Source organism: Chrysemys picta, chromosome 9, assembly GCF_011386835.1.
Source record: "Chrysemys picta bellii isolate R12L10 chromosome 9, ASM1138683v2, whole genome shotgun sequence".
Taxonomy (NCBI): domain Eukaryota; kingdom Metazoa; phylum Chordata; order Testudines; family Emydidae; genus Chrysemys; species Chrysemys picta.
Genome location: NC_088799.1, coordinates 77,160,100 through 77,187,614, shown reverse-complemented (window position 1 = coordinate 77,187,614; position 27,515 = coordinate 77,160,100). Strand labels below are relative to the sequence as shown.

At 44.4% G+C, this 27,515-nt stretch overlaps 1 protein-coding gene across 1 annotated transcript in view; it reads left to right on the top strand.

The window, feature by feature from the left end:
* The first annotated feature begins 11,682 nt into the window (after positions 1-11,682).
* LOC101943342 (sodium/hydrogen exchanger 2-like) overlaps positions 11,683-27,515 on the top strand; it is a 62,933-nt gene continuing 47,100 nt past the window's right edge. Inside the window, exons 1-3 of the mRNA XM_005284572.4 lie at positions 11,683-11,881; positions 14,112-14,575; positions 17,292-17,542. Coding sequence (XP_005284629.1) covers positions 11,683-11,881; positions 14,112-14,575; positions 17,292-17,542 — 914 coding nt within the window. The remainder of the gene's footprint in view (positions 11,882-14,111; positions 14,576-17,291; positions 17,543-27,515) is intronic.

The following is a 27,515-nucleotide window of genomic DNA, read 5'->3' as shown; positions in this document are numbered from 1 at the left end:
GGCGGCCAGTACGTCCCTCAGCCCGGGCTGCTTCCAGAAGCTCCCATTGGCCTGGAGTGGCGAACCGCGGCCAGTGGGAGCTGTGATCGGCCGGACCTGTGGACAGGGCAGGTAAACAAACTGGCCCGGCCTGCCAGGGACTTTCCCTACACAAGGGGTGGCCCCAGTTTGAGAAACACTGACTTACATTATAGTTCAAAACCCACTGATGACAATGGGAGTTTTTCCATTGACTACAGGAGCTTTGGCTCCAGTCATCTGTCTTTCTGACTTAACAACCATTGGTGTCTCACTTCATCAGGTGTCAAGTCCCGTCTTGCTCTACTCTCCAAGCTGTGTGTCTCCTCCAGATCTCTTTTCTGTCTCCTGTGTTCTCCCCTCTTCTATATCCTGTCTCACGCCTGTAGGCCTCAGTCTACTATTGGCCACTTTCCCTTTCTGTGACAATTCCTCCCAGCCTATGTCCTAACATCACAGCCTCCTACCTTAAACACAACATTCTCTTGTTTACACTGTCCTTAGCGACATCAAAACTTAAAGGGACACTATACGATGCATTACTGAGGACACTTTAAAATAGGTGCTATCCAATGTCCTCAACAGCTGGCAAAGCTTACAGCTGTGGGGATAATCAATATATTATCATGAGTCAGGGACACAAAGGGGGCATCAGCTAAAGGGGGCACATGTCCTTCCCACGTGACTTGTCCCTGCCCCCCACACAACCCCCCATGTGACTCATCCCCGCCCCCTCCCCATCCCATGTTACCTGGCGGGGGAGGGGGGCTCTGCTCCAGTCCCCTTGGCAGGTGTGGAGCCATGCTCTAATGCCCTCTCCCAGGCACCCTCCGGCCACGCTGCCTGCCTCGGACACTGTCCGGTGCAGTACTGTCAAGGCTGATTCCCCACTCTGGGACTTCGAGTGCAGTGGGGGCCCGCAAGGACTCTAAAAATTAATACTTGCCACTCCAGGCTTGTATTAAACTCCCAAGGTTACAGCTTTTCTCTGACCTTACAGTGGTAGATGTTGCCACAACCCAAGTGCAAAGCCCCTTTGGGAACCCAGGAAGGCGCACATGGGAATTCCTTCTGGTGGGGTACCCTCATGCTCTTTCACACCCCCCTCCGGGGAAGAGCTGCGAAAGAAAACAAAGGAAATCAGCTGTTGCCATCAGCTAATTAAACAACATGTGCACAAACCTCTTAGGACACAAAAATCCAATTTTGTTCTTTAAAAAGGTAAATTTTATTAAAAAAACAAAAGGAAGAAAATATATCTGGGAACTTAGGCTATTGCTAGATTTAAAAAGAGCAACTACAAAGATTAAGCATCAAGGATAGTTTCTTGAGGTCCAGATTAAAGGTTACAAGCAAAACAAAAACACCTGGGGTTAGCACAGAGAAGTCCACAAGCCATAAAGAAATAAAATAAATCTAATTGCATCTTCCTAGACAATTCCTGATCTACTTACATATCTAGGGTTTTAAATGAGTAGCTTCTAGGTATGATCCTGATGATTTTTTCATACCTGGCCCCAAGTTTCTTAAGGCATCATTCTGCCCTATCCCCTCACTCCCGGAGAACAACCACAGACAGACAAACGGAGTCTTGTTTAAATTTTTTAAAGTTCCAGCCTTCCCATTCTCTCCCTTGGCCAGGTGCCCACTCATTTCTTTTAACCATTTGCAGGTAGAACAACCAGAGAACAACTACTAAGAGGGATTTTATAGCCAACTGGCCAGCTGGGTCCATAAAAGGGAGCCTTTGTCACTCTCTGGGTTCCCACCCCTCCTTCTAAATGGAAAATCACCAGGTTAAAGATGGATTCCAGTTCAGGTGACATGATCACATGTCACTGTAAGACTTCATTACCCACTTGCCAGCACCCACATATACAGGAAGACTTACAAGTCAACAGAGCCATTTACAACCAATTGTCCTGGTTAATGGGAACCATCAGGATTCCAAGCCACCATTAATGGCCCACACTTTGCATAATTACAATAGGACCTCAGAATTATATTTCATATTTCTAGTTTCAGATACAAGAACAATACATTTATACAAATAGGATAAACACACTCAGTGGATTATAAGCTTTGTAATGATACCTTACTTTTTCATGAAGCATATTCCAGTTACATTATATTCACACTCAGCATATTTTCATAACATCATATGGAGTGCACCATCACTCCCCCCGCCCCGCCCCCTTCATTTATCACAGGCACTCAGCGGCTGCTCTCTCCCGAGCAGCCTCCGGCCACACTGCCTTACCAGATGTAACTACATCTGGAGTGTCCCAGGCAAGCAGTGTGGCCAGAGGCTGCCTGTGAGAGTGCAGCCGCTGCGTGCTGCACCAGGCAGTGTGGCCAGAAGAGGAGGTTGGAAGAGGAGAGGCTCTGGCCCCACCTCTTCCCTTCTGGCTCTGGCCCTGGCCTTGCTCCTTCATCTCCCCGGCTGCCGGCCTTGCCCCCCCCAGCATTTTGGGGCGGGTCATGTGACCCTTGCCCCCCGCATGGGTCACCATTGTGAGTCAGCATGTGTTAGCCAACAGTTACATGCAGGTGAAAAGTTACTTTATAAAAGCAATAATGCATCAAACTGTATGAATGTACTCGTACTTCTCACTGGTTTGAGCCCTATCTCCCCCACAATACACCCAGACATGACTGCTAGCAGTGCTTATTGACTTCCACACTGACAATGCTATTCTAAAGCATGATAATATCCCCCAAGTGCATTACTTTCCATGTTCGTTGGCTCTTGTTAAAATGATTATGGCACATAATTGGGTTCAAAGTTAGAGGGGATGGTTTACCTTGTTGAATACATAACATAATTGTTCATGCGTCCACCCATCCAAGTCCCTTAAAGTTATAATGAACAGTGGAACAGAATACACTGGTAAATGAATAGTGTTAATTTTACTACCAGGTGCAATGCATGTTGCCTGAGATAAATAATTAGTGCTTTGAAACTGTAGAGGGCAGTAGACACAGCAAACTAGCTCAAACACAGTTCACACTCAGTTTGAGGTTGAGCTTGCAGCTTCTTAGGTATCTTTGCCTGGTCCTGTGTGTAGCATTGACAGTGTTGTATAAAGAGACCTGATATGGGGGCACAGGCAGGCATCAGCTAAAGCTAAAGTAAACAAAAGGGACTAAAATGGTAGTTAAGAGAAGTCCCTTCTCTGCTATTTTGGGCCTCTATCTGTAATATGTAGAAAGAAAAAGTCAGTGGTTTGCTGAAGTCACAAGAAGCTTTTGGACTGATTTAAAAGGAAAGGACATTTGTATTAAACCTAGCTGTATTTCCAAGGGATGTCAACTGAAGCATTATTTGAATGAATTTAGGGGCCTTTGGGTAATGTGATCATTTAAAAAAAGAGATGGGGGAGGAGGGGAAGAAGTGCCATCATATTTTTAGGGGATAGACATTATTCTTACCAGAACACCATGAGTTTCAAAATATTCCATTTGCAATTGCTGCAAATTGTCAGAGGTGTCTCAAAGAACTCAAACTATGGGATTTAAGTGACATACAAATATTTTTGAGAATCATACATAGATATATGACCAGAGAGTTTGCCTATTTGTCATTTTACTGAAGCTGCACTTATGGTCTTCTCTAGAGATAATAATGAAGAACAAATATTAGAGGCCATTTGCAAATCATTTAAATGACTGCTCAGAATGTACGAGTTGGTTGCTGAGAAAAATACAACACCACAGAGGTCAGGGCCAAAATTATTAAAATGTACTCAGCCTGTATTTGTTCTGTAGGAATTCTTTAAGACAGTACTAATTGGGTGGCTGTTAAATGCAAAGTTATAACACAGCCAGCCTGAATGACTATACTGTCAGAACAGCTGCTTAGGCTACATCTACACTACAGGGGGGAGTCGATTTAAGATACGCAAATTCAGCTACGTGAATAGCGTAGCTGAATTCGACGTATCGCAGCCGACTTACCCTGCTGTGAGGACGGCGGCAAAATCGACCTCTGCGGCTTCCTGTCGACGGCGCTTACTCCCACCTCCGCTGGTGGAGTAAGAGCGTCGATTCGGGGATCGATTGTTGCGTCCCGACGGGGAGGTCGATTTCTACCCGCCGATTCAGGCGGGTAGTGTAGACCTAGCCTCAGAGAGGAACATAATCAGACAGGTGTATTCGATTGTTATGGGAGATTTGAAGGGCATAGGAAAAGAATGGGATACTAGGCAGGGAGAAGGTTTAGAAGCAAGTAATTCATTACATTTCAGATCTCTCTGTAATACTTGGCTCTCCAAATTCCTGAAAAGTAAAATCAGCTGTTATCAACAGGTATAATTCTCATGTTGTTAATATATGCATAAATGGTCCCTAAAGTCTGTGCAGAGCACAGTATAAAGTCTGCGCAGAACACAGTATAAAATCTGCGCACCTTTCAGATTGTCAGAGAATCTTGGGATACAGATAATGTACGTCTCCTCTTGATTTATTTTTTTCTTTGCTCATTTCTTGTTAACATGTCTGTAGTTTGCTCAGAGTAATTTTGCATTAGTTCAAATTCTTTGTACATGTGGGATTTCAAGAGAAGTCACTATAGATTAATGAACACGTACAGGTTTATCCTCCCATGAGCTCCACAGGGAGCATATGAGATCAGCAGCAGACAAATTAATGTAGCTCAGCTGCAATGTGGAAATGGCTTCTCTGCGTTCACAGGGCAGTGACCAGAAGGACAGCATTGAGGGCTCCTATAGGCTGGGAGGCAACAGGACATTTCATTCTTGGAGGCTGGGATTGGCTGGGGCTGGGACTGTAGTGTTCTCATCAGAGATCACCAGCCAGCATGGTGGGATGGTATAAGTCTTAGGATGGCCTGAATGGGATTCACTTTGGAGATGGATGCAGCATGTGTGCATTCAATACAAGTTTGGGCACAATGGTGCCTGGTTTCAAAAAGCCAGCAAGGCACACACAAGATAACATCTTTCACTTGGGAAAGGATTTTTAAAAAATAATATTTTATAAAGCATCAACACCATGGTGTTAAAACAAAATCTTTTGTTCAGAACTCTATAGTTGGGGATTGCACGGGCTTATGTTGTCTCCTATGTTTTTATGCTGTTGTTAGTAAGTAAAAATCATGTTTAAAAATCAACACTATGGAGGTTAATATGTTACAGTGACTTTATTTTTGCAAAACACACCTGTTTGGTAAGAAACACAGGCAAAGCATAAGGAGCTTTTGTTTTGCTGCTTTACTTTAGTACTTCTGGCTTGAGAGACGGATGGAGCATTTCCCAGTTAAAAATGCATTCTGGGCCCAACATAACAGAATGAACCAATTTAAGTGAAAACAGAAGCCATATATTTTACTTCTGTCAGCTACTGTAAACATAACTACCTAAATGGAGGTTAGCATTTCTCCATTTGAGCACTAAGGTCCGGATCCAAAAAAAGCACACAAGCATGTGCTGAACTATAAGCATGTGAGTAATTCCATTGATTTCAGTGGCACTGCTCATGTGCTTAAAATTAAGCACATGCTTAAGTGCTTTGCTGGATCAGGGTCTGAATGCCCTGGAAAGACCTTCTGGAAGCATAGGTAAAAAGCACATTACTGATGAGTCATTTCCATGTATAATGTATCTGCTTTACTCAGAATGATATGATGCATGAATTTCAGTAGCCGATGTAAATTATATGGTGTCGCCTAGGCTATTTGGGTTTCACTACATGATGTGTCATATACATAGCGAAGAATAAAAGTTATGAGTTATAAGCCCAGCTGTGCCTAATACTGTACGTATCAATGCCAGAACAGCAGAACTAAGAGCCAGAAGGGATAAAATCGTAAGTCCTCCCCCCCGCCCATTCTTTTCTTTACTGTAAAAGTAAGGAACAAGAAGACGTTGGCACTAATGAAATTAAGGAGTATCATATAGGACCTGTTAAAATGATTAACTTAATTCAATAATTTAATCGCATGAGCCCAGATTCTGATAACCTTTTTCATATTAAATAGTACTTTACTCTTCTAGTAATGCCATTTAATTTCAGTGGGGCTGCCTGTGGAGCAAGGTACTAGTCACCATGAGTAAGGGGATCGAATCTGGCCCTAGAACTCTATGAATATGGGGAAAGAATATGACATCAGAAAAAGTAAAAGCACATCAATAAACATATGACCAAATGGTACTCCCATTAAAACGTGGTTCAATATGGTTCAATACCCATTAAAACAAGAGGAATAAATATCTACATACTGCAGGCTTTAGAAACAATCAGACTTTGACTTTACAGACAAATGAATCCACAATAAAAGGTGATGACTGAATAGTCAAATTCTTGAGGGAATTAGTAGACTGATTTGTGTCAAACTTCAAAATAGAACCGTTCAAAAAAATAAAAATACATCATCTTAATGAAATGCTAAAACAAGTTCTAAGACTCACAAAGAACCACTAAGATCGCACCCAAAATTAAACGTTATGAAGACCCTTTCATTATGTCTCTAGATATATTGGCAAAGTAAATCAGTGATTAGGCTGAGGATATCAGTGGGAAAAGTTGAGCGCATGTGTCAGTCTTTGCAGGATCAGGGCGTAATTGCACACAGAAGCCCCAAGACTGCAGTTATTGGAGTTCGGAGACTTCATGTGGGCACAGGGTTCTACCTGCTTGGAGTTCAATGTAGGATCAGGGCCATGATCACAGAAGTTTGAGAGTACAAGTGAAGCAAATTCATTCAAAACTCCAATAGATATCGGTCAAAAAATGTTTCACATTATTCTTTTCTCAGATATGATTATTTCCCACAGTACAGTTTGTGTTATTCAGAGAGGCAATTTTTTTGTGCAATTTAGGTAATGTTGCATGTATAAGTTGTCATGAAATCGCACTTGCAATTTTTGCATACATCTCAAGCTTCTGGTTGTAAGCATTTGCCCTAAAATATTTTTTTATTTTTAAGTAGCCACATGAAGCAAATTTTAACATTATTTCCCTCTGATATTCCCTCCACACTTTCCCTTTTCTAACTGCTATTTTTGTTTGTTGCAATTAATTAAATGGGCATTGATTTGTCTGGTAAAATATTTTGCAGCAAGCAGTATTGAGCTCTGCTCTGTAGCTCTGCCCTCTGCTGTGATGCAAACCTTTCTGTTTTTGCTTAGGATGAACATGGGTGAAAGTTAACTGGAAAAAACGACTCTTGCATTTTCCTAGAAGTAGCAAAAATCAAAACTGATTCTTTTGTTTCACAAAGCTTTAATTACCTGGCTCACCAAAAACAGAGCAAGTCTTCCAAACCCAAATTTCATAACCAGAATCTTCTGCTGGGTGGAGATTACCTCATAAGGAGAAGCGTGACTTGGGGCCAAGTCTCCTTGTTCTGTTAGCTCTAACACTAACTTACTGGGTAGCTTTGGGTGTCTCATCTTATTGTCTGTGCCTCAGTTTACTCTTCTGTAAAAGGAGTAGAATTAATAATTATGCAGGTTTGTTGTGAGAATTAATCTTTGTAAACATAGAGATCTTTGGTGAAAAATGGAACTGTGTTCATTACTCTTTGCCACTGTTATGGTTGTCATAGAAAAACCCTCAAGTCAAGAGGGACCCAGGGGAGACGAAAACACTGGCATTTCCCTCAAGGGCCAAGGCCGGCTCAGAAAAAAAAACGAAGACCAACGGCGGAAGCTAAATTGCGCTGCTTCTTCGGCGGCACTTCGGCAGCGGGTCCTCCCTCTCTTCCTTTTTGGCGGCAAATTGGTGGCAGCTCAAAGAGGGAAAGGGAATGAGGGACCCGCCGCTGAATTGCTGCCGAAGACCCGAATGTGCAGCCCCTTTGAATTGGCCGCCCCAAGCACCTGCTTCCTATGCTGGTGCCTGGAGCCGGCCCTGTCAAGGGCTTTTCCCCATATTGATCTGTCAGAGGGAAAAGGTGTTGCCCTGTCACAAAAGGCAGAATTTTGGCCCCCCACAGCCATGGATCAGCCAAGATCTATCGTGTGCTTCCTTGGGGGATGTGCCAAAGTCATGGCTCTACATGCGGAGGTCTGTGTCTGCCCTGACTGTTAGCTCCCTTGGGCCCTTGGCTGTCTCTGCAGTTATTGCTGTACTGCAGGATCTCCTGACTCTAAGAAGATGCTCCCAGGATGCTGGGCTGTGCTACAGGAGCACTCAGCACAGCTCAGGAGGAAGGGGAAGGGCTGCAAAGGGGGCTTTTGACAACCTTTGTGCTTCCATGATCCTAAGGCTGGTGAGTGCTAGGCCAGTCCCCAAGTACAACTTAAAGCAGCCTGAAGACTAAGTTGGACTGAGTGTCAAATGGCCTGCAGCAGTCCCCTTACCAGCTCTATCCCCTTACTCCCAGCCATGCCACCGGCACTCACAGCCAGGATGGGGGTCGAGGTAATAGCGAGTATGGTGTCTTTGAGCCACCCGGGGATTCCCTATGCAGAGGGAAACCTCCACAGGCCAGCTTAGGGAAGTTTTACACTACCATAGCGATATCAAGCTCCAGTAGGGTCTCAGGGGCTCAAGACCCTTTTGGTGACTGTGGGCACTTGGGCACCAAACTTTGAGTTTGTAATGGCATGTGCTGTATTTGAGAGGGAACCCCAATCAAAAGAGACTGCAGACACCCTGAGCTCAGTTAATGTGGTAATTAAGGGGGAACTGTGAGTGCCTCTGTTATTTCCCTAGCACAGAAATCAAGAGATGCAAATTTCTGGAGAAGTTCTGATTTCGATTTTTTTTTTAATTATTCTTTGTTGAAAACAATGAAGGTCTCAATCATCCCCTGGGATTCCCATGCAGACAGGGACCCATCCCTGTCCAAAGTGGAGTGACCAGGAGGGGCAATCATCCATCTCTGCAGCACCATTTCCTTTTTCTCAGACCTTACAGAGGGGATGGTTCCTGCACACGGGGAGAAGGTGGGCAGAATGTCAGAGAGATGGACCTCATCCTTCCCAAATCGGCAGGGAATCTACTCAAAACTTCATGCATTCTGGGGCATTTTAACTTTTCCATAGCCTCTTCCCTGTGGAAGAACCTAACTTTGTGAGAAAGGGTCCAGTGGAAGATGACTAGGAACCAGAGAGAGGACTCATAGCTGGTGCAGGTGGTCCTGGCCTCCTAGGTAGGGCAACCATATGTCCAGTTTTGGCTGGGACAGTCCCCTTTTTAAGCCCTGTCCTGGATGTCCTGACATTTTGTTGGCAAAAATGGGCATTTGTCCAATTTGCTCTTGACAACTGATGATGAGCTGGTAAGAGCAAACGGAACAAATGCCCAGTTTCCCCCCAAAAATGGAGTGTACACCCCCAGGGGGTGCAGAGGAACATTTTTTTGGGGGGGAGAGCGAGTGGCACACGAGGCACTGGGTGGCAGGGCTCGGATTGTCAGCCCTGGGCAGCATGGGACCTGGGCAGTCAGCCCCAGCCTCAGACGGCGCAGGGCTCGGGTGCTCAACCCCAGCTAGGGTGACCAGATGTCCTATTTTATAGGGACAGTCCCGATATTTGGGGCTTTTTCTTACATAGGCTCCTATTACCCCCCACCCCCATCCTGATTTTTCACACTTGCTATTTGGTCAGCCTAGCCCCAGCCCTGGGAAGCACGGGGCTCAGGCGAGTGGCAACTGCAGGTGGCTCGAGCCACCCCGCACGGTGTCCTGTTTTTACTTTGGGAAATATGGTCACTAGAGTTATCCCAGAATCTGTGGGTTCTGGAGGCAGAACACCCTGGTAAGTGATCACAGAGTCACTTTCTTCTGACACTGAACAAGGACATTTATTAGCATGTTCTCAAGACTCTTTTGCCTCTTTATTAGTTTCACTGTAAAGCTTCTGCCTAGATCACTTCAGCCCCCTGCCACCAAACTTCCTGTTTAATATTTAAAGGAACAGTGCACATATGCTTAACCCCCATTTGTTCCAAACTGTGAGGGGCCTTGTTCCCCACCCCAAGGAATGATTATGGAGAAATGCATAAAGGGGACCCTGTAGGATTTCCTTCCCCAGGATTCCCTTCTGTCATTTTTTTCCACACAAAGGGAGAATTTTTTGCCAAAACTCTTGAAATCTCAGTTTGCCCAGATGTCAAGGCAGCATTTTCTCTAGTCAAGGTAGAAATTTCTGTTAAAGGCACAGTATAAAAGCTGATAAACAATGTTAAATGGGGGTGGGTGGAATGTGATTTTCAGAATGTATCACTGCTTCCCAAGATTCCTGTTTATTATTCTGACCTACAAAATAATATCAGAAATTGGGACATGGTGTGCTATTGACAAACAAGAGTACATACATATGTGATTTTGGTCTCCCATTTAGCTCTCCATTACAGAAAAAATGGATCACCAATATGTCATTAGCAGCTCAGGTTTGGTGTCCTTTGGGCACCAAAATGGGTCATCGATTAGTCCAGCAGCAGCCTGGGGCCCCCATATTTTAATTGTTTGTGCTGTATGGGCTAAATTCATCCCTCGTGAAACATCACTGCTTCTAGTGAAACTAAATCATGGAGGAATTTGGCCTTCTGCGTTTTGTCCTCCATTTTATTAATGTGTCTGATAATGTGTCAAACAAATACCCTGCTTCCCAAAATGAGTGCGAGAGTAGCCCCTAAGGTCAGTGGGTACCTATCCCTGAACCTTCCCAATGGCCACACCGGCCACTGCAGTGCAAGGAACTGTTCTGAGAAGAAATGGCCAAGTAATCAAAAGCCCCTGAAGTTCAGAGATGGTAGTTAATGACATCTCTCTCTCTCTCTCTCCATTTTTTATTCCCCTCCCCACCCCCATCCCTGTGGTAGCTGAGTGCCTAGCATGAAAAGTAAACACAGAAATAGCTCTCGCTTCTGCTCCTGACCGCAGCAGAAGACGACAAGCTATTGCTGGAATTTATTATTGAGATGCCCTCCATCCTAGCCCCTCCAGTTGCATGCTTTGTTAAGTGATCGTATTAGCTGGTTGTAGTTCTTTTTGGTGGATACTCTGATTTGCATTTGGTTTACCAAAGGGAAGATGCATTGGGCAAAGGTATCATCTATACCAGTATTATGTGTAAGCACTAGAACTGGGGGGCTGGGGCCTGAAACCAGGCACCTCCAGCAGTGCTGGAGGATCCAGGTTTTGCTGTTGCCTCCGGGTCTGGGGCTTGGGGGTGCAGAAGGAACAGTTACACTTGTTCTCCATTTAGACAGTGGAATTTGGGTGGCTGAGGCCCAAAACGGTAAGGATCCTGCTTTTATCTCTCCCCTTCCCCCGTACACTCACAGAATCACACACACACACACTAAGGGTTTGTGAGGCTTTCCTGTAAGCAAATGCTAAGCACCTTGTGGCTGAGTGCAGACGTTTCTTGTGTGCGAACCTGGCCCTGCTCCCCGGCTCTCTGGGGGTTGGGATTCGCTGGGCTGCTCAGTGGCTCCTGCCTTCACACCCACCCACGCAAGTAGGGCAGGCTGCATTCTGCAGGGCCTGTTAGGCAGGAGCCCTGCCCAGCCACTCAGGATCAGAGCAGCAGCAGCAGCAGCCGCAGTAGCAGCCAGGAGCGGGGAAGCAGCCAGCCACCAACTTTCCAGAGCGGACGGCTCCCAGGGCACATGGAGAGGCAGAGGCTGGGATGGGAGGCTGCAGCAGGATGGATGCTGGGGCCCTGCTTTTCCTTGCTGCTGGGTGCTCCCATGGTCAGTGCACTCCAGGGACCATCGCTGCTGCTGCCCCTCGAGGACAGTGGCCCAGAGAATGCCAGCTGGGGGTCCCAGGAAGCCCAGGATAATGAATCCTCTGTGCACACAGTCTTCTTCTCCCTGGATTATCATCATGTGCAGGTCCCCTTTGAAATAACGCTCTGGATCATGCTAGCTTCTTTGGCCAAAATAGGTAAGGAGCCCCGTTTCTTCTGGGCTGCAGCAGGAGGAAGAGCAGCGGGGCCGAGCTCAGACAGGGAGGGATACTCTGAGAACTTCCTTGCATTGGGCATCTGTTCGTCAAACCCCAGCTAGGGTGGAAAGTCCTTGCCTAAAACCTTCCCCACCCCTAAATTGGTCTGTGAAGTTTCCAAAGTCTCTGAGTGCCCCATCCTGCCCAGTGCCTGACTGAGTTGCCCTAGGCTGGGAAAGACAGTCAACACATGCACTTCCCACTCCCAGCCAGCTTCTCATATCCTGGGGAAGCTCAGGTGGGAAGTGAGTTATCAATAATATTTTTAAATCTTGGGCTAGATAGAAGAGAACAACTTCCTCCCTTTATGGTACTGTGCTGCTCAAACTGACTGCATTTCATCTCTGCAGCATCAGGTAGGGCTGCTTGTAGACAGGATACCAAACTAGATAGCCCTCTGGGCTGATTGTTTCTTTATCTCCCCTTTTCCCCCCTCCACACACACAGACACACAGGGTTTGTGAGGCTTTCTTGTAAGCAAACGCTAAGCATCTTGCAGCTGAGTGTGAGACTTTCCCTGTGTGTGAACCTGGCCCTGCTCCCCGGCTCTCCGGGGCTGGGTTTCAATAGAGTACTGTAAATTAAATTGCCATATTTGCAAATGGAAAAAAAACCCCACACAATTGCTTAACAACTTGTAATACTGCAGCTGCAAATGACAGTGAGATTTCCAAAGCCATGTGTAAGTTTATACATGCAAAACTTAAGAACTGCACACACGTATCCAGGGGAGAGGAAAGTCCAGAAAGGATAATGGGAATAATTGAGTAATTATATAACTGGAGTGACAAATTACAAAAGTGAATAATAATCCTGAATTATGTGCCTGCTTTCGCAACTTTTCTGCACTCAGGTCTCCATTGATGCCAATGGGAGTTAAGAATGAGGAGTAGGTTGGATCAGGCCCATCACAATAAATAATTTGGCCTAAGAGTAATATGTTATAAGAAGGGAAATAATAAATACAGGCTATGAAATCCATTAGTACTGCAGAAGCCCCTTAACCTTAATTTAATTATTCAGAAATATGAAATATCTGATGCTTATTTACATTGTAAGGTCTTTGGAACAGAGATAGTCTTTTGTTTTAAGTCTGTATAGCACCTAGTACTCTAGGGGCCCAGTTCTGGTAATACAAACATAAAATACAAATAATGATTAATAAGATTTTTTTCTAATTTTTCCATTTCAGTTTGGTTTATTTCAGTTTATTTCTTTTCATGACTTGTATTGTATGAATTTCTCTTTAAAGTCTAGATCTGTGCAAAGTAGCTGGATGCACCGCTTGTCCGGAGGTGCTGAGCTCACTTTTCACAATGTTGTATTCTAACTGTTTAAAGAGCTAATGATTAGTGAATATTAAAATGGCCTCCTTTATAATTAATAAGAAGGTTATCTCTGACAAAGAACATTAGTTGGAAACATGGAACACAATTAAAAAAAAAAAAGAACTGTTGCTCTCCACTTTTGTAGTGCTGAAGAGAGTATGCTATTTAGACCCTACGCCATCTGTTATCCTGAATTCCTTCACGTATACTTATCTTAGGTAGAGTATTTTCAGTGCCTACTGTACTGTTGTCTAAAATATTTAGATTTTAACCTTTTGTTGTGATGAATTGAGGAATATGCCAAGTGTGGTTATTAAAAATCTCCTGGCACTTTTGGTAACATTAGAGGCGTGCTAGCCAAATTCCAACTTAGGTAAATATACTTCACCTACCTAAATTTTCCCTCATATTTGGAATCCTATATGCTATTCTTCAGCTTCTCTTTAAAAAAATGTTGTCTACTGATGTGGTGTAGCAAAATGGCTGTGTTTCACCCCAGATGTGGCTGTTTCAACAGAGTATATAAAACTGTAAAGCACTTTGGGATCTTCCTGGATGAAAGGTGCTATAGGATGCTATTTATTTATTAGCTTTTCATTTTGCCAACTTTTACAGCTTTTTTTAAATTCACTTCATGCTCACCTAAAGAATCCTACTGGTATTAAGCTGGAAAATTATTATTTATAATAAACAGCATCAGTTCACACCCCACAATGCTCTCTGCTAAAAATGACAATGTGGAGCGATTCCTCTTTTGTATTATAAAAAAGTGTGATGAAATGATGATGTCAACATATTATACGGATTCTGGATAATGATGTCATCTCTTTACTGTTCACCAGCTTTTCATCTGTTTAACAAGCTGCCGTCAGTTGTGCCGGAAAGCTGCTTATTGATATTTGTGGGGCTCATCATGGGAGGAATCATCTATGGCTTAAATGACAAGTCCCCACCAGTCATGGACAGTGATATCTTTTTCCTCTATTTACTGCCACCTATAGTCCTTGACGCAGGGTACTTCATGCCCAGCCGTCCCTTTTTTGAGAACATTGGGACTATTCTTCTTTATGCTGTAGTGGGAACTATATGGAATGTGTTTGGGATTGGCTTCTCGCTGTATGGGATATGCCAAGTGAAATCCTTTCACCTGCAAGATATATCATTGCTCCATAATCTCTGGTTTAGCAGTCTGATTGCTGCAGTGGATCCTGTAGCAGTGTTATCTGTGTTTGAAGAGATACATGTCAATGAAAAGCTTCACATTTTGGTTTTTGGAGAATCGCTCCTAAATGATGCTGTTACAGTGGTAAGTACTATCCCTTATGTTGGTATTTAGTGTACAGAGGAAGGATGGTCCTGTGGCTAGTGCTAGCCTGGCACTCAGGAAACTCACATTCAATTCCCTGTCCTGCCAAAGATTTCCTGTATGACCTTGGGCAAGTCCCTTGGTGTCTCTCTGTTCCTTAGTTCCCCTGCTGTATAATGGGGACAATAGCACTTCCCTACCTTACGGGGATGTTGTGGAGCTGCAGGCAGTGGTGATTACAGCAGTGTAAGTTTTTTTTTAGTGTAGAATTGCACACATATAACTGTGTAGTATCTACAGTCTTTTCTCAGTAACATTCCCCTAGAGCGCGTATGTGCACATGAAGACACTAAGATATGAAGAGAGAAAGTAAATTTGCGGAGAAGCCTAACAGGTTTTGTTTCAGAAACATCATCAATATTGGAATTAGATTGGCACAAGGGGCAGGGGGCGGAGGCAGGGAGAGGAAGGGGAACCTTCCAGTGAACAAACTATAATTAAAAAGTAAATCAAACGTATCTTGTTGCTACTATTATTGGCTACAAGAAAGCATGATTCTGGGCTGAGCTGCCTCAGCTCCCATTGAAATCAGCCGCTCTCAGGGAGGAGTTATGCAGGAGGTCAGACTAAGTTATCATAATGGTCCCTCTGGCCTTAAAACCTGTGAATCTATCAAGTGTTCTTTGGAGCCAGCTCAGCACCTTGCAGGATCAGGCCCCAAAATTGTTACTTATTTAAAATGTTTTTATTGACACTTGCTGCATTGTCATAATAGGAGCAGGCATGTTTTGAGAGGACAATCTGTTAATATTGTACCTTCTTCGTCCTTCTACTATGAACTAAACCCCAATCCTCTTAATAGTTACTTTATTTAAAATAACAAGAGTGACTTTCCTTTGTGTCCCATCTTCTGAGGAGCAAAATCCAAGCCTGTTCCCTGATTTAAAAAATGACTTATTTAATATCAAAATTAACATAAAAATGTCTCCACTCTAGCGCAGAATCCCATTCTGAACTCATTTAGGGCCTGATCCAAAGCCCACTGACTTCAATGGGGGACTTTCCATTGATGCCAGAAGTCTGTGGTTCAAGGTTGTAGGGTCCACATAACAGTGAACATGTATACAGTGGTGAGCTTTTACACAAGAGCAGTCCCACTGACTTCAGTGTTCACCAGGGTGCATAAAGACTGCACAATTTAGCCCTTGAATGGTGAGATACCTGAGGCAGGAAACATCCTCACATTTGTACAATGCTGAGCATTCTATCAGCACTCAATACATTATAGTTATAAATAAAGCTTATCAGATGAAGTGTCTCTATTGTTATCTAATGTGCCCACTCCTTTGTTTCTTGTGAGGTTTGGGCATTGAGGAATACAGGATTGGATCTAATATGCTGACTCAGTAATGCCAATTTCTTCAGGTGGGTTCAAAGTAAGATTCTGCAGCTGGAGTCAGGCACCGCCTATCACTTTATATTACTCAGTGTTTTTTATGCTGCATATGGTACTCTTTTATACTGAAGACAGGAAAACACTAATTTAAGGTCTATTTCTCAACAATTTAATTTCCCTGTAAATAAAAGGGAGAATAAAAAAATCAGGACCTGTTACCCCCAGTACTTCTACATCAAATTTGGGTTATAGAAATAGTTTAGTGTGAAATTGTCCATTTTAATAAACAGCCAGTACTTGCAAGAAGATATTTAGGTCCGACATCTCTGCAAAGCTCCCCACTTCAGGAATATTCAGGATCTGTTGCAAAGCCCATTGATGTCGATGGAATAATTTGCCTCGACTTCAGCGGGCATTGGGTCCGGTCCTATCTGCATGCCAGAAAGTTGGTACACCAGATTCGCCACTCATGATAGTGCCCTCATTGCTTTCAGTGATTGGTATAAGACTGCTGGTATCATTGGCTGCATCAACAGCCTGATGTACAACCAAAATTTGACTTGATGGAGTTACTGTTAATGTTTAGGATTTTAACTGCACTGGTATGTGAGTAAAAGGAAGATAGTGAGAAATAGTATGTATTTAAATGCTTTGATTATAGATATACAATATCAGTGTGTCTGTATTTATAGTCCTTCATGGAACAGCAGCAAAGGTAGGAGTTCATCTCTCCCCCGTTCATTCATATGAGCGAGGGGTGAGCTTCATAGTCTAATTGGAACCATTAAATTCAGACGTTTTATCCCACAGGCAAATTCTTATTGCTAGTTTCTTTCATATAACAAATCTCCAGTGGAGACTTAGAGGGAGAAAATCTCCATGAAGATCTCCTTGCAGAGCACCCCTTCGGTATCATTCTATGGGGAGGGTGGGGTTTGTCTCCCATGTGATAGGCTGTGGAGAAACCCTGTTATTCCCCAGGGATCCGCAGGGGGTCTAGGGCAGCCCGTGAGGAAACTGTATGCCTTTACACCTGACCAAGCTCCTGGTAGAGCCTCCCACATCCATTGAAGCCCCAAGAACCAAGGCTTAGGCTGCTTTATCTTTTCTTGGAAACCCTTGCAGGGCCATAGGGTAGATGATGTACTTATGAGGCAAAACCCATTGGTAACAAGAACACTGTGTCTTTGTCACAACACTAGGGAAGCATTTCACCACATCAGCAGAAGTGTCACAAACATTTAATGGTGTGTCTGTTGCCTGCGGTCATCTCTAGCTAATGTTTGTTTCTCTCTCTTCTTCCTTTTATTTTTCTTATAGGTGCTGTACAAGCTGTTTAGATCCTTTTGCGAAATGTCAACGATCAAAACTGTGGATGTGTTTGCAGGAATTGGGAAATTTTTTGTGGTTGGAATAGGAGGGGTCGTGGTAGGCCTTTTATTCGGGATGATTGCTGCCTTTACCACACGATTTACCAAGAATATCCGTGTAATTGAACCCCTCTTTGTCTTCCTGTACAGTTACCTATCGTATCTCACTGCAGAAATGTTTCACCTCTCTGGTATTGTGGCGTAAGTATATGCACGGGTTTTCTTATTCATGCAATTAATGCTTTTGGCTATATTCAGAAAAGAATCAGTCATGATTACATCAGCATCAGAGGGGTAACCGTGTTAGTCTGAATCTGTAAAAAGCAACAGAGGGTCCTGTGGCACCTTTAAGACTAACAGAAGTATTGGGAGCATAAGCTTTCGTGGGTAAGAACCTCACTTCTTCAGATGCACTTCTTGATGCAAGAAGTGCATCTGAAGAAGTGAGGATCTTAACCACGAAAACTTATGCTCCCAATACTTCTGTTAGTCTTAAAGGTGCCACAGGACCCTCGATTACATCAGCGTTACTTAGTCTGAGATGTATGATAAACATCTATGTACTAAAAGAAACAAAACAATATAAAAGCCTTTGAAATAGTACCGGGACATAACCACATTGCATGCATTATACAATTCTACATAAATGGTGATATGCATTCTTCAAATGCGCTCACATTTTCTGAGGATTTAAGAGACAAAGAAATGACCTTAGTAGTGTTTAACAGAACAGATGACATCTGACTTTAAATGATTTGAAATGCTAAAGGACTTAAGTTGAAACAATACATTTCATGATGTAGAGATCGGAGCAAGCGTGTGTATTTTAAAACTGGAAATCATAAATAGTCCTGATTAGAGCTGGACAAACTTCATATGGTTCATCAGTTCAGTCAGACATCCAAATGTTTGAATACTTATTCAAGCTTGGTTTAGTGTCTTTGGTCTGGAAAATTTGGATGGCCAGTATGTGTGAGACTTCCAGTGCTTTATGTTTTTGGCTGGGCCAGAACAGGCTTTCTAGCTGTCTTTTGAGTTCCAATCAATACCAGGATGTGAAGAGGTGCACTAAGTAATTGATTGGACTCTTTGAACATCAGAAAAATTTGGGTTTGATCTGGGTTTTGGGCAAGACTTGAATCCATTCTAATTTTATCTCCAGTGATTTGCCCATCCTTACTGATTAGCTTATTTAGGTCTATATCCTGCCTTTACTTTCTGATGGTATGATTGGGCAGGCAGGATTCCTCATGGTGACTGGGATGACTATGTGGTAGGTTGCACACTGCTTCTCCTTTAAAAAAAAGGAGAAGAGTGCACACCTTCCTCCAGCATACGTGGTATCTGGCCAAGACCTAGCTGCATCCCTGACCAGCAGCCCTTGGGGCTGTAGCACTTCAATGCACAGGAGCCAGTCCTGTAGCACTCCATTGAGTGTTCGGTATCCTGCCATACTGTTGCTAAGGTGATCAGCTCAGGTCCCACCACTATCTTCTCCCCCCAGCATGCCCCTGCTCAGCCCAGGGCAAGAACTGGCTCCTTGTGTTTTAGCTTAGTTTTTCTAGATCGACTCAATTCACAGGTATACTTTCACATACCGTGAGTGTCACAAAACAGCATCCGCGATCACCAGTTTCCCCCTACACTTAGATTATGAAGTGGCAATGTGCATAATGACTCTTTGATTGTAGGTAGACAGATAGACAGGCGCACACCCAGTGACCTTGATGTTATCATGCATGATCAGGGGCTGGATTTTTCTTTCAGTTAAACTGATGTAAATTCAGAATAATTCCACTGAGGTTAGTGGAATTATACCTGATTTCAGTGGCGTAACAGAGCAAAATCTGGCTTGTAGCGTAGTGTGTATGAAGTAGGATGAGTGTGTAACTATGGGCTTGTCTAGATGGTGGGGTGATGCGCTTTACGGGGGTGTGATTTGTTAAAAATATATGGAGATATACCTATCTCATAGAGCTGGAAGGGACCCTGAAAGGTCATCGAGTCCAGCCCCCTGCCTTCACTAGCAAGACCAAGTACTGATTTTGCCCCAGATCCCTAAGTGGCCCCCTCAAGGATTGAACTCACAACCCTGGGTTTAGCAGGCCAGTGCTCAAACCAAATGCAACGTCATAGACTCATAGACTTTAAAGTCAGAAGGGACCATTATGATTATCTGGTCTGACCCCCTGCATGCTGCAGGCCATAAAACCGTCCCTACCCCTTCCCTGGACTCTGCTGTTGAAGTCCCCAATCCTGTTTTTAGTGACTGCAATCGGCAGAGACCCTCCTGCTAGAGATCCCTGCCCCATGCTGCGGAGGAAGGCGAAAAACCTCCAGAGGCTCAGCCAATCTGCCCTGGAGGAAAATTCCTTCCCGACCCCAAATGTGGCGATCAGTAAGACCCCGAGCATATAGGCAAGAGTCTCCAGCCCGACCCCGTTAGCCATTATACTATTTACCCACCATTGCTTGGCTTTCCTTGACTACTATGTTTTACCATTAAACCATTCCCTCCATAAACTTATCTAACTGTATCTTAAAACCAGACAGGTCCGTCGCCCCCACCGTTTCCCTCGGTAGGCCGTTCCAATATTTCACCCCTCTGACGGTCATACTGCACATTAAGTGGTTCGTGTAGACCAGTGGCTCTCAACCTTTCCAGACTACTGTACTCCCTTCAAGAGTCTGATTTGTCTTGTGTATCCCCAAGTTTCACCTCACTTAAAAACTTACAAAATCAGACATAAAAATACCAAAGTGCCACAACACACTATTACTGAAAAATTGTTTACTTTCTAATTTATACCGTATAGTTATAAAATAACTCAATTGGAATATAAATACAGTACTTACATTTCAGTGTATAGTATACAGAGCAGTGTAAACAAATCATTGTCTATGAAATTTTAGTTTGTACTGACCTCGCTAGTGCTTTTTATGTAGCCTGTTGTAAAACTAGGCAAATACTGTATCTAGCTGAGTGGATGTACCTCCTTCACTGGTGCTTCTGCTGCTTCCCTTGACTGTCATCCTATGTTGCATTCCTGACTTTGGCCCTGATCCCTCAGTGAGCTCCATATGATCAGACCACTGTGCCAATGTGAAGCCCTGCAGCCACTGGGACTCCATGCAGTCTCAGGGGTCAACCCATGCAGGATATATGGAGATTCCCAACACTTGTGATTTCTTGGTATTCAGTGGTTTTTGTAAAGTTCCAGCACTTGGAGTCATAGGATTACTGACTGTCAGTAGAAAACCGAGGGATAAATAAATGCATGTTGTTCAACTTGCAGTTGATCAGCCAAATGCAGGGAGCGCTGAGGATGCCTTCTTTAGAAGTGGAGAAGGCATTTGACCATACAGAAATAAATTATCTTTTCCATAACTGAAAGTGCATGGGGAAGTGGCAGCACTGAAAGGTCACAAGGCTATTCAAGAGGAGCATGGTATTTGTTGAACTATCTATATCTACATTTTGTTTCCAAAAATATTGGAGGTGGATAGCCAAGAAGATAAATGCAAAATATTGATGTCTGATCTACAGTTAAAATATGTGGCTCCTTTAATAAAGATTTTTAAAAATCAGAAACTATTTTTGTTTAAACGTTGCAAAATCATTTCTGTACATTCATTTCAGCATCAGTCTAACAAAGAATTCAAGAGACTGACTCATCTCAGGAATGGAGACACCTTTCCTTTACAAAACTCCCCTACAAGTCTCCGGGGAAGCTAACTGGAGCTATCAAGGTTCTTTAAGTACAGCCTTATATAGTCATTGAGAGATACTAGTTTTTAATTTGAAGAAGTTGACTTTAGCCTTTAAGAACACGATTAACTGTGGGCTAAATCCTTCAAACTTGAATCAGACACCAAAACTCCCACTAACATCAATGAGAATTGTGCCTGAGGAAGAAATGATTTAGCCCTGCAAAACTGGATCTAGTATTTCTAATGGACAAAGAGATCTTACCTTAGAATCAAAGACAGAATAGATGGAAAAGACTGCATGAGGTCATCCAGTCCGTCTCCCTGGCACTGGTTGCAATCTGCTAGCTCTGACCCTGACTCAAGAAACGGACTCATCTAGTGCTGACAATTGCAAAAGTAAAGCTATTTAGTATTTCCCTAATGACTGTAAAGTGCACCTAGACTCCACTGATATTTGGCTTATAGACAACTCCAGTATTGATAATACCGATGATGAGAAGAAAATGAAAAATTAAACATCCAGTTAAATACAGCAGTATCTGGATGATCTATTTTGAAACCAATGGTACTATGTTGTATATAAATAGGAATCTTTTATACTTTGCAGACTTTTGTTTCCTAGAATTGCCAATACAAAGCAATATTTCACTATTGTTGAAAACAATTATAGTTCATGGGAAAACAAACTAAGGATCTGTTATAGTATCATGTGACTGAACAGTGAAAGAAATATGCTGCATAATCAGCATGAAAGGAGAAGGCATTCAGACTTAATGGTGTTTCCTTCTGTCACAATGTACTGTACCCATTATGGAACCTATTTTCTTTTTTTTTTAATAATGCATTGGTTCTGGATCAAAATGATTGCTTGGACAGCTAATGCCTTGTCATAAGAAATTGCAATTACAGATAGCAGTATATTTTAAGATTTAAATATAAGTACTGTGACAAAGTTCCTCCTCTATCTTGGTGTGTCCTGCGCTTATTGGTGGATTTTCTTGCCTCAGAGATTCACCATGTGGGTTGGGGGAACAGCCCAGAGGCCTTCCCCTCTGGAAGAACCCATAGTCCAGGTCAATTGGGAGGAACCCAGGCCCACCCTCTACTCCAGGTTCCAGCTCAGGGCCCTGTGGACTGCAGCTGTCTATAGTGCCTCCTGTAACAGCTGCATAACAGCTACAACTCCCTGGGTTACTTCCCCATGGCCTCCTCCAAACACCTTCCTTATTCTCACCACAGGACCTTCCTTCTGGTGTCTGATAATGCTTGTGCTCCTCAGTCTTCCAACAGCATTCCCATTCCCTCTCCCTCTCCTTGCATCTCTTGCTCCCAGCTCCTCACACTCACACCACAAACTGAAGTGAGCTCCTTTTTTAGGGTTACCATATTTCAGCAAGCAAAAAAGAGGACGGGAGGAGCCCTGCCCCCGTCCTGCCCTAGCCCCGCCCCTGCCCCTCCCACTTCCCGCCCCTCTCAGAATCCCCAACCCTCCCCCCGTTCCTTGTCCCCTGACTGCCCCCTCCTGGGACCCCTGCCCCTAACTGCCCCCCAGGACTCCACCCCCTATTTATGTACAGGCGTGACTACCTGCCCTTTCCTGGTTACTATACGCGGCCAGTCCGCATCCACATCCAGTAGTTAAAAAAAAAAATAAACGAATAATTTAAATTGGAATTTCATCCATTAATAAGTATTTATTATATAGTTAAAACCATTCTATTAAAGGACAGATATTAAATAACACTAAATATGTACAATTAAAACTATCAACGGGATACTCTAAATAAAAAACCCCATCCTTCCACGAACTACTTTCTAATATATTTATATTACTACCAGTACTGTTAAGATCCTTATTACGATCCCTATTAAAATCAGTACTTGGTCTAAAACTATTTAATAAACTAGACCCATTAACTAAATGAGCATTAAGATATCCCGATTCCCTAACATATGGATCATCAAATGTACTTAAATACTTAAAATCTGGATTAAAACTGTCCATAGTTAAATCATTAAAAGTGTCCCTTGTAAAAACCATCGGTAAGATAGATAAAATCTCCTCACCACGATCATCACAAACATTCTCCTCTACCTCCTCTCCATGCTCCACTGGGAGGACTTGATTCTCACTCTCATTCTCATGAGACTTCATTATAGTCCACACCATTTTATCCATTGGTCCAGCGACCCTGATCACACCCCTAATATATTTAACACTGTCGGCTGGGGCATCAAAGCCAACAGCGGGGGCGTTATTAACCCGGTCCAGCACCAATCCGGTATAAAAATATAAATTACTTTTTTCCATAGCTAAAAGATTTACCCTTCTCAGGGGGAAACTAACCCTTTCCAGGGGGAAACTAACCCGTACCTGGGGGAAACTAACCCTTTCCAGGGGGAAACTAACCCGTGCCTGGGGGAGGCTACCCTTACCAGGGGGAATCTAACCCTTACCAGGGGGAGTCAACCCGTACCTGGGGGAGGCTACCCTTACCAGGGTGGCATCCATGTGGCACCATATGGGGCTGCCCATCCCCGTCCCACACCCCACTGAATGTGGGATGTGGGTTCGTCCTCCGCAATCCGCCTGGCTATCCAAGCCAGTTACCGACTCTCACCACGAGGAGGTAGCGGTTGGACTTGCAATCCAGAGGCTTTCCTCAAAGAGGGGTCCCAAACAGCATAATGTCGAGCTCTAACGGGCGTGTGAGAAAAGGCTCAGATCTTGGTAGGGGTTGCCCCTATTGACCGGGCTCACGCCCACCCCCACCTCACCGATAACCCATTCTCTCACTACCCTCAGGCAATGTTTCCATCCAAGCCCGACAGCTGAGAGGGTCCAGAGACGCATGGAGAGCCATTAAGAGAGCCTCCCTGCCTCTTGTCCCCTAACTGCCCCCTCCTGAGACCCTCCCCCCATCCTAACTGGCCCCCTAGGACCCTACCCCTTACCTGTACCCTGATTGCCCCAACCCTTATCCACACCCCCACCCCCAGACAGACCCCTGGGACTCCCATGCCCCATCCAACCACTCCCCATCCCCTGACAGCCCCCCCAGAACTCCCAACCCATCTAAACCCCTCTGCTCCCTGTCCCCTGACTGCTCCGACCCCTCTCCCCACCCCTGCCAGCCCCCCCCCAGAACTCCCAACCCCCCCCCCACTCCTTGTCCCCTGACTGGCCCCTTCTGGGACCCCTGCTCCCTAACTGCCCTCCAGAACCCCACCCCCTACCTAAGCCTCCCTGTGCCTTGTCCCCTAACTGCCCCCTCCTAAGACCCCCCCCAAACTGCCCCCAGGACCCTACCCCCTACCTGTACCCTGACTGCCCAAAACCTTCTCCACCCCCTCCAAAAAGTCCCCCCCAAACTCCCGACCCCCCCATCTCTTGACTGCCCCCTCCAAAATCTCCCTGCCCCTTCTCCTGCCCCCTGGCCCCCTTACCCTGCCGCTCAGAACGTGGTGTTGGGCTCTGTGCGGAGCCGGACACGTGGCTGCGCTCCCCAGCGCAACACACAACCCGGTCCCTGCCTCTGCACAGTGCTGCCGGAGTGGGGCGCTGGGCTGCAGGGGAGGAGGAGCTGCCGAGGCCGATGCAAACGGCCCGGCAAACCGGCCGGCTCAGAATGCAGGGAGGGGGGGAGGAGGAGCTCTACAGCTGCTCCGGAGTCCAGCCCGGCAAGCTGCGGGGGAAGAGCTCTGGCTGCCAGAGCCCCATGCGAGCGGCTGACTTTCCTGCAGCCCTCCCAGCCGCGGCTCGCTCTGCAGGGGGGGGGGGAAATCCCAGACATTTTGAGTGATTTACAAATTCCCCCCCGGACGCTATTTTTAACACAAAAAGGAGGACATGTCCGGGTAAATCTGGACGAATGGTAACCCTACCTTTTTAAAACCCAGGTGCCCTGATTAGCCTGCCTTAATTGATTCTAGCAGCGTCTTCTTAATTGGCTCCAGGTGTCCTAATTAGCCTGCCTGCCTGCCTTAATTGGTTCTAGCAGGTTCCTGATTCCTCTAGTGCAGCCCCTGCTCTGGTCACTCAAGGAACAGAAAACTACTCATCCAGTGACCAGTATATTTGCCCTCTACCAGACTCCTGTACCCCACTGGTCTGGGTCTGTCACAGTACAAAGACACCTATGGCTCATTTGTGTTTTCTAAGCCTTTTACATTTTTTTGGATTGCTCTCTTGTTTTTGATACCAGCTTAGTATCCTGAAAATATTTCCCCCATACTAACAGTATTTTTATTTTGTGCTTTGAAATGAACTGTTGTAGTTTAACTTCATTGTTTTGCTCTGTAAATATCTGCACAGCTGGGTCAATAAGAGTTTGTTAATTACCTGCTGCTGAGCCAGCAGAGGGGGAATGATCACAAAAAGATGAGCCTCATTTTGCTCTTGCTAACAGCAGTACAAACCAGGAATAACTATGCTGAAATTAATGGTGTTTAACTAGTAGAAGAGGACAGAGGAGGCTGGTGAGAGGAGAATCAGGCTCATTGGTTCTCCATGGGTTGCAGAAAAATAGTCAGATGAGATCTCATCTCATGGAAACCTTGACCATTGCTGCTGTTGTCATCCTTCTGTTCAGTTGTTGAAACACACTATTTGCTGCCCTTACAGATAGTGCTCCCTACCCATGTTATTAATGCTCAGTACAGATCTGCACATCCAGGCTTCCCAGTGGCCACATATTTCCCCTACTTAGAAAAATTGACAGTTTCCAACAGAAAATGATCACATTTATTCTTGAGGCCCACTCTAGTCCCACTGTGCACTAGGATGTACTTTGCCCAACATTTTGGCAGTGAATACAGAAAGGACGGATGAGCTCCTCTCTCTGCCTCATTTTGCTGCAGGGAGTTGCAGTTTAGAAGTGGAGGCAAAAAAGTAGTGGGTTACTTTTGTCGATTTCCTGGGACTCGCATATGAAATAAGAAAGGATGGAAATTACAGGTAAAATAAGACTTAAAAATGATGAGATTAAAATCAAAGAGAGGGAGGGAGGGAGGAGAAAGTTGGACAGAAATGTTCTCATTTTCTCTCTTTTTCATGCCCATAGCTGTACTGTATATTCACTGGGAGCTGGTATACAGTTGTGACTTTGCCAATAAGGCCTAAACAGCCAGTCAGAATGTGTTTTTTGCAATCAGTGTCCAATGCTAATCTCCTCGGCAGTGTATACCTCTTTCCATTCTGTGGCCCCTGTATTATATGCCGCATGACCACCAGCTGAGAGCATGAACTATGAATAGAATGGACCAGCAGTAGCCAATGGCTGTTTGGAAATCTATGGAGTGGCAGTCATCAGTAAAGTAAAATTTAAAGTCAATAGGCTAGATACTATGTACATCACACCAATTTATCTCAGTGTAATGCTAGCAGTTTCAGGGAAGTTACTCCTGATGTACACGGATGTAGATTAGAAGAAAACCAGGCCCTTTGCTTCAGAGAGTTATTGTCAAAATAGCAATGGTGACCAGAATTCAGAAACTGATATTTGTCTTACCTTCAGGAGTTCAACTGGTCCTTTAGTATAATGTGTTTCAGTCAAAGTAACATACCCCTCTCCCCCCAGTTCTTTGACTCTTTGATTTCAATTGCTTTGACCTTCTGAGATTGCTAGGCTGAAATTATGCTGATTTGAAAAGATGATGAATTAGGCTAACCACATGTATCCTGTAGTTTAAATAACCAATTATCTATGAACAATTAAAGGGTAAAAGTTTTAATTGGTGCTTCACACTTCTAAAATGACCTTGTATGTACAATATATGAAGAGGTAAAATTTTACTGCTGTAGTGACACTCTCTAATTTTCTCAGAAGCATAGTGGTCCCATTGAAGGCCCGCTCTGTGTTCATCACACAGCCTAGTGAATGTTCAGTAAGATTTCTTTGATATTAGTTGAGCTCTCTGTAGTCCTTCAGCTGATTTAAGGGGCCAGCTCCTCAGCTGTGGCCAAAGAACATAGCAGTTCAGGATGCGGATGAGAATGTAAAATGTGCTTCCCCCATCCTGGGCCTGGTGTTAGTTAGAGCAGCTTGCAGGCTACTCGTATGCTATGCTGGCTGCCCCTGGCCCCAAGAGTCTGATACAGCAGCCACAGATCAGCCGGATTTGAGGAAGCCCTCTTCACACCCCTCATACCCGCAGCACAGGAGCTGCTACCTCAGGTCTCTGTATTCTGAAGATCCCTCCATACTGGGATGATCTTCCTGTGGCTGATTATGATGGTTTTAGGGCCAGAATTCACCAGATAGGCTTCCCAAAGCATCAGAGAGCAGTGCAGAATCTGTGCAAACATCTTTGTGCGTGACATTTTCCTCCTCATCACAGGCTACTTCTCAGTGAAACCCCCAATGTGTGGAAGCTGTGAAAGGGCAATAAATGCTCAGCTCATTAGCATTATTCTATGTGCCATACTGATCTGTGAGTTAGAGCTGGTTTCTGTGGGCACATG